At 41.4% G+C, this 7,824-nt stretch overlaps 1 protein-coding gene across 3 annotated transcripts in view; it reads left to right on the top strand.

The window, feature by feature from the left end:
- LOC115180581 (sodium- and chloride-dependent GABA transporter 1) overlaps positions 1–7,186 on the top strand; it is a 31,344-nt gene extending 24,158 nt beyond the window's left edge. For all 3 annotated transcript variants that reach the window (XM_029742769.1, XM_029742770.1, XM_029742771.1), the window contains 3 exons: positions 2,753–2,853; positions 4,544–4,711; positions 6,054–7,186. In XM_029742769.1, the coding sequence (XP_029598629.1) occupies positions 2,753–2,853; positions 4,544–4,711; positions 6,054–6,149 (365 nt within the window). In that variant the 3' untranslated portion in view covers positions 6,150–7,186. The remainder of the gene's footprint in view (positions 1–2,752; positions 2,854–4,543; positions 4,712–6,053) is intronic.
- The last annotated feature ends 638 nt before the right edge of the window (positions 7,187–7,824 follow it).

Below are 7,824 nucleotides of genomic sequence, written 5' to 3'. Positions count from 1 at the left end.
TTGGAAACCATAGTCTGGCTTTTTTACGGTGGCTTTGAAACAGTGTCTTCTTCCTTGCTGAGCGGCCTTCCAGGTTATGTCGATATAGGACTCGTTTTACTGTGGATATAGATACTTTTGTACCTGTTTCCTCCAGCATCTTCACAAGGACCTTTGCTGTTGTTCTGGGATTGATTTGTACTTTTCGCACCAAAGTACGTTCATCTCTAGGAGACAGAACATGTCTCCTTCCTGAGTGTTATGACAGGTGCATGGTCCCATGGTGTTTAAACTTGCGTACTATTGCTTGTACAGATTAACGTGGTACCTTCAGGCGTTTGGAAATTGCTCCTAACGATGAACCAGACTTGTGTAGGTCTACAATTTTTTTTTGAGGTCTTGGCTGATTTCCTTTGATTTTCCCATGATGCCAAGGAAAGAGGCACTGAGTTTGAAGGTAGGCCTTGAAATACATTCACAGGTACACCTCATATTGACTCAAAAGATGTTAATTAGCCTATCAGAAGCTTCTTATGCCATGGCATTTTCTGGAATTTTCCAAGCTGTTTAAAGGCATAGTCAACTTAGTGTATGTAACCTTCTGACCCACTGGAATTGTGATACAGTGAATTATAAGTGAAATAATCTGTCTGTAAACAATTGTTGGAAAAATTACTTGTGTCATGCACAAAGTAGATGTCCTAACCGACTTGCCAAACCTATAGTTTGTTAACAAGAAATCTGTGGAGTGGTTGAAAAACGAGTTTTAATGACTCCAACCTAAGTGTAAGTAAACTTCCGACTTCAACTGTACATTTATATGAAATAACACATATGGAATCATGTAGTAACCAAAAAAGTGTGAAACAAATCAAAATATATTTTATAAGTGTGTCTTGAATTCTGAATAAATCACTGACAGTGACACCAGCAAAGCGCCCCCACACCATCACACCTCCTCCTCCATGCTTCACGGTGGGAACCACTTATTCAGAGATCATCCGTTCACCTACTCTGTGTCTCACAAAGACACGGCGGTTGGAAACAAAAATCGAAAATTTGGACTCATCAGACCAAAGGACAGATTTCCACCAGTCTAATGTCCATTGCTCGTGTTTCTTGGCCCAAGCAAGTCTCTTCTTATTATTGTTGTCCTTTAGTAGTGGTTTCTTTGCAGCAATTCAATCATGAAGGCCTGATTCACGCAGTCTCTTCTGAACAGTTGATGTTGAGATGTGTCTGTTACTTGAACTCTGTGAAGCATTTATTTGGGCTGCAATCCTGAGGTGCAGTTAACTCTAACAAATTTTTCCTCTGAAGCAGAGGTAACTCTGGGTCTTCCTTTCCTGTGGCAGTCCTCATGAGAGCCAGTTTCATCATAGCGCTTGATGGTTTTTGTGACTGCACTTGAAGAAACGTTCAATGTTCTTGATATTTTTTGGATTGACTGACCTTCATGTCTTAAAGTAATGATGGGCTGTCATTTGTCTTTGCTTATTTGACTGGAACGAACTACAAAAATCTCTGAAACTGGAAACACATCTCCCTCACTAGCTTTAAGCACCAGCTGTCAGAGCAGCTCACAGATCACTGCACCTGTACATAGCCCATCTATAATTTAGCCCAAACAACTATCTCTTCCCCTACTGTATTTATTTATTTATTTTGCTCCTTTGCACCCCATTATTTCTACTTTGCACTTTCTTCTACTACAAATCTACCATTCCAGTGTTTTACTTGCTATATTGTATTTACTTTGCCACCATGGCCTTTTTGCCTTTACCTCCCTTATCTCACCTCATTTGCTCACATTGTATATAGACTTATTTTTCTACTGTATTATTGACTGTATGTTTGTTTTACTCCATGTGTAACTCTGTGTTGTTGTATGTTGTCGAACTGCTTTGCTTTATCTTGGCCAGGTCGCAATTGTAAAGGAGAACTTGTTCTCAACTTGCCTACCTGGTTAAATAAAGGTGAAATAAAAAATACAAAAATTTGGAGCTGCTCTTGCCATAATATGGACTTGGTCTTTTACCAAATAGGGCTATCTTCTGTATACCACCCCTACCTTGTCACAACACAACTGATTGGCTCAAACTTATTAAGAAGGAACGAAATTCCACAAATGTACTTGTAACAAGGCATAACTGTAATTGAAATTCATTCCAGGTGACTACCTCATGAAGCTGGTTGAGAGAATAGCAAGTGTGTGCAAAGCTGTCATCAAGGCAGCTTTGCACACTACTTTATATTTGAGATTCTACTTTGAAGAATCTCAAATATAAAATTATATTTTGATTTAACACTTTTTTGATTACTACATGTGTTATTTCATAGCTTTGATGTCTTCACTATTATTCTACAATGTAGAAAATTGTAAAAATAAAGACAATGACTTCTTGTGTCCAAACTTTTGACTGGTACTGTATATCTACACAGTACATATCTTTTAAAAATATATTTTCCTTTATTATTTTCCACTAACCCTGTCATGCTAAGTTGACCAAGTTTCTTGATGAGGGAGTTTAGGCCCATGAGCATGATCTCAGTATTGTTGTAATTTAGTTTAAAAAGTTGTTGCTTATCCAAGTTTTCACTTCACTGAGTAAGTCAACAACAGCTGTCTGCCTAGCTAACTCAAAAGCACGTCAACAGTCCCACTTGGGATATAGCCTACAGATAACATTTGGGCTGTCTTGACATATAACCTATAAATCGTCACCTTGTGTAGTTTGTTCAATGCTCTCTCTCCTCTCTCGCTCTGTCTTAGGAGCTGATAAGTTCTATGGGGACATTGAAGAGATGATCGGCTATCGGCCCTGCGGCTGGTGGAAGCTCTGCTGGAAGTTCTTCACTCCAGCAATCTGCCTGGTAACTGCCATTTCCATTCAGGCTTTTCATTGGTTTTGAATGTGTTTAAATCCTCAGGGAAATCATACTTAACCCTGTATCTCAGAAACACTGGTTGCGTCCCAAATGGCATCCTATTTCCTATATAGTGCATAATGTATACATTACAGATCCTTGCAACATGGGGCCATGCATTATCATGCTGAAAGATGAGGTGATGGCGGGTGATGAATGGCATGACAATGGGCCTCAGGATATCGTCACGGTATCTCTGTGCATTCAAATTGCCATAGACAAAATGCAATTGTGTTCATTGTCCGTAGCTTATGCCTGCCCATAGCATAACCCCACCTCCACCATGGAGCACTCTGTTCACAACGTTGACATCAGCAAACCGCTCACCCACTAAACGCCATATACATGGTCTGCGGTTGTGAGGCCGGTTGGACATACTGCCTAAAATGACTTTGGTAGAGAAATGACCATTCAATTCTCTAGCAACAGCTCTGATGGACATTCCTGCAGCCAGCATGCCAATTGCACGCTCACTTAAAACTTGCGACATCTGTGGCATTGTTGTGTGACAAAACTGCACATTTTAGAGTGGCCTTTTATTGTCCCCAGCACAAGGTGCACCTGTGTAATGATCATGCTGTTTAATCAGCATCTTGATATGCCACACCTTTCAGGTGGATGGATTATCTTGGCAAAGGAGAAATGCTCACTAACAGGCATGTAACAAATTTGTGTACAAAATTTGAGAGAAATATGCTTTTTGTGTGTATGGAAAGTTCCTGCGTTCAGCTCATGAAACATGGGAGCAACACTTTACATGTTGCATTTATATTTTTGTTCAGTATACGTGTATTTTATTTTAATGGATTTTCTTTTACCATTTAGTATAAAACAAAAACACACACAAAACAATACAAAAAACAAAGCTGCCAGACATATGAAGTGAAGCATTGCTGAAGTAAGAAATGGGACAAGAATAGAACAACACTATGACAGTTACACCACTGCTCAGTGTTCACAATCAGTCTCTGTCCACAATAAATGTGTGGAGGAGTTAGTCGTGAGAAAAGGCATGTAGTGCAGTATGTTTTCAGTGGCCCATAGGGCTGTATCAATATGGGAAGATCAATGTTCTAGACATATCTATGGGCTGCTATCGTTATTCTGACTATGTGATGGAGTACCTCTCTCCCCTACTCAGTTAATCACTTACTAACTGGCCCAACTTAACCTATTTGGCTAAACTTATGCTATCTGGCCGGCTGGCCGAACATGTCCTACCTGTCCGGACTGACTTGTGCTGTCTGGCCAACTTATCCTATCTGACTGGCTGGCCAAACTTGTCCAGGCTGATTTGTCTTACCTGACTGGCCAGATAGGACAAGAGATGGTCCTATCTGGCCGGCTTGTTTTATTTGGCCAGCTGTCAAACTTGTCCTATCTGGCGTGCATGCTGACTTGTCCCATTTTGTCAGCTTGTCCTATCTCGCTGGCCGGTGTTTATTTTTAGTTTTTGAGTTTATTTATTTTTACAGGGACAGTGCACATTAATCAACGTTTCAGTAGAAGTGCCGGTTTTAGCCAGCCGACTATTTTTATTTGGTTATTATTGGGAGATCTGGTATACATCTGCGATGTAGTTGGCCTGGAACATCACCTATTACCTCACCTAATGTAAATGTTTCTGTGTGTGCAGGGAGTGTTTACCTTCAGTGCCATTGAGATGACCCCCCTGACCTTGGGGAAGTACGTGTACCCGGCGTGGGGACAGGGGATTGGCTGGGTCATGTCTCTGTCATCCATGGTTCTTGTGCCAGGCTATGTCATCTACATGTTCTGCACCTCCAAGGGTGGCATCAAACAGGTACACAGTCAACCAGCAGATCCCACTATGCTCCATATCCTTCCCCTTTGGCCCTAACTTTGGCCCTAGGGTCTGGATAGATAGATGCTTGCACCATATTGATTCCACTATACAGATCTGCAAATATCGAGGGTTGGGGCAAAGGGGAAGGGGTAGAGAGAGATTGGGGACCGGCTAGAAAATCTCTACCTCTCTCAGGCTAAGAGGAAGGGGTAGAGACAGATTGGGTACTGGTTAGACATCTCTACCTCTCTCAGTTGCTCTTTCTTTCTGGTTCTTTCTCACTCTGTTCCATTTTATTTTCTATTTATCTTTTATATCTCCCTCTATGACTCTCTCTCTGCCCCCCACTCTCTCTTTCTCTGCCCCCCTCTCTCTGTCCCCCTCACTGTCTCTCTCTCTCTCTGTCCCCGTCACTCTCTCTCTCTCTCTGTCCCCATCACTCTCTGTCCCCTCCGTTTCTCTCTCTCTCTGCCCCCCTTCTCTCTGTTCTCTCTCTCTTTCCCCTCTCTCTTTCTCTGTCCCCTTTCTCTCTCTCTCTCTGTCCCCTCACTATCTCTATGTCCCCTTACGCTCTCTCTCTCTCTCTCTCTCTCTCTCTCTCTCTCTCTCTCTCTCTCTCACTTAATCTTTATATCTATCTCTCTCTCTTTCTCTCTCTCTCCCTCTCTTCTCTCTCTCTCCTCTCTCTCTCCTCTCTCTCTCTCTCCTCTCTCTCTCTCTCTCTCCTCTCTCTCTCTCTCTCTCTCTCTCTCTCTCTCTCTGTCCCTTCACTCTTGCCAGTCTCTGGTTGTGTTTGAGAGCATCAGTCTCTGATCCCCAACTGAGTAGACTGACTGATCTACAAATCACCTTGCATCCTTAATAATGTTTTAATATGATTGTAGACCAGTCAGTCTGCTTAGTCGGTGATCAGCTACTGAGTAGAATTGATGCTTTCAACAGGGCCTTCATCTCTTTATACACCTCTTCCTTTCTCTCCGGTGTTCCCCTCACTCCACCTCTTTCACATATGAGAAGAATGAATAAATTGCTCTAGCTATAAAACGTCATTTATCAAACAGCCCCATTATAATGGAAACGATTACCTTTATAATGTAGTCAAAAGCAGACCTGGGTTCAAATGGCATTTGTGCATGACTGAGCTTGCCTGGCACCATGAACCAATAGAATAGTCCCAAAAGATGGGCAAACACTACCCAACTGGAATTCCAGGTGGGCTCAAACAAAGTATTTCAAAGGCTATTTGAACCTAGGTTTGGTTGAAAGTATTATGAGAAATCACCTTTAAACTGAAGTTGAAAGTATCCCTCATTGCTGGTTCCCTGTCTGTCCTGAACAGCGTTGGCACAAGATGACCACCAGCGCACCTTGTGAACATGCTGCCGTCACACACCAGAATTCACACACAGGAAGTGTGGGCGAAGCCGCCGTCTAACTGGGAATAGGATACAGTTGACTGCTGGGCACTGATCTAAGGTCAGTTTAGCGTTTTCCTCCTAATGGATAAGATTAGCATTTTTGGGTGGGTAAACCGATCCTAGATCTGTTCCTACAGGCAACTTCCACCCGGAATTCCTGACCTAGTCAACACAGGGGTGTATTCACTAGGAACCAAACGAACCAAATGAAAGCCAACAGAAGCAAACAGAATGACACGGGGAGTGACCTACCTGAATTTGTCCAATAGAAACTCTTGTTTCCGTTAGGAGTGAACGATTTCTGTTGCGAAACGTTTTGCAACTATTTGCTACAGTCTTGCTCTAATGAATACACCCCAGTATTCAGACAGAGAGAGGCATCATGGGAGATGCCCTGGCCAAAATGCTTCCATTCCATATGTATCCTCTGGAACTGAATGGTCACATAATATAATGGACTATATTATTGAACAATACAATGTTTTTTCTTCTGTGGTACAACGCTGTATACAATTAATAAGGTGACACCAACTTTTCAGATCTGTACAAAGTCATTGTGGCCCACTTCGGCTTACGAACAAATACAAAGCATTTTGTAAAGCATCTGAATAAATTGAAAACATTTTTTTTAATTTGAATGTATTATGGCTGTTTCTTCTACGATGCTGTATACAGTACATATTCATTAGAGGTAGCGTCCACCAGTTTAGCATTTGATGTAACAGTTTTAATAACAGTTTGTACTATAAATAACGGCTTGTACAATATATTAACATTTCTTAAATGTTTATAACTGTCGCTTACGTGAAGATACTGTGTTTGTTTTCAATAGTGTTGAACTGTAAATATTATTCTGTGAGTCCAAATGCTGTAATAGTGTATGAAATAAAACAAAATGTGGTCAATAATGTACTGTAGAAAGTAGCCTCTATAAAGGTACTGTACAAGCCAGGAGTAAAACAAATTAAAATGTCTCATGGCTAAATGTGTACCATGAGAAGGGATTTGGTTGGGTATTCTTTCAGTTCAATAAAAGCAAACATAACCACCAAAATACATTTAATCGAGTGTCAACTCTTTTATGCTAGCCTCAGTTTTCACAGATAGGCCTGCTGCATACCATCTCTCACAATAAAAAAAGGTCAATACACTTGAATTTGAATAATCTCTACAAATGGAACGGACATGCACTCAGAGGAGAGAGTTTTTTATCTCTCCTCAGTTTATCTGTTGCACTGTGCGAGCCATTTAGTGTTTCTACTTAACTAGCACATTAGTCAGGCAGCCACAACAGCTGCAATTCTGCAGAGAGCTCTGATATCTCCTTCCCAGTACTGCTAAAACATGGGACACAGATTGGGACACAAAAAAACAACAGACACAGTGGGAGAAGCCACTCACTAGCCAGGAGTAATTCCTCGCCTAACCTGACCAGAATAAACGACCCACTGGGCACAGACGTCAGTTTAACAGTTATTCCATGTTGGTTCCATGTCGTTTCATTAAAATAACGTGGAAACAACATTGATTCAACTAGTGTGTGCCTAGTGGGTATGGGCTCTAGTTATCGGCTAGAACTTGGGTCCAAAGGTTTTCCTGATCAGGTCACTTGGTCAGGAAAACCTCTCAGCCTCAACTAGTGAACTGGAGGTATATTTTACAGTACTAGAACATGTTATGTACTATAGTCAC

This window comes from Salmo trutta, chromosome 40 (assembly GCF_901001165.1).
Source record: "Salmo trutta chromosome 40, fSalTru1.1, whole genome shotgun sequence".
In the NCBI taxonomy this organism is placed as follows: domain Eukaryota; kingdom Metazoa; phylum Chordata; class Actinopteri; order Salmoniformes; family Salmonidae; genus Salmo; species Salmo trutta.
This window is presented reverse-complemented; position numbering and strand designations above follow the sequence as displayed.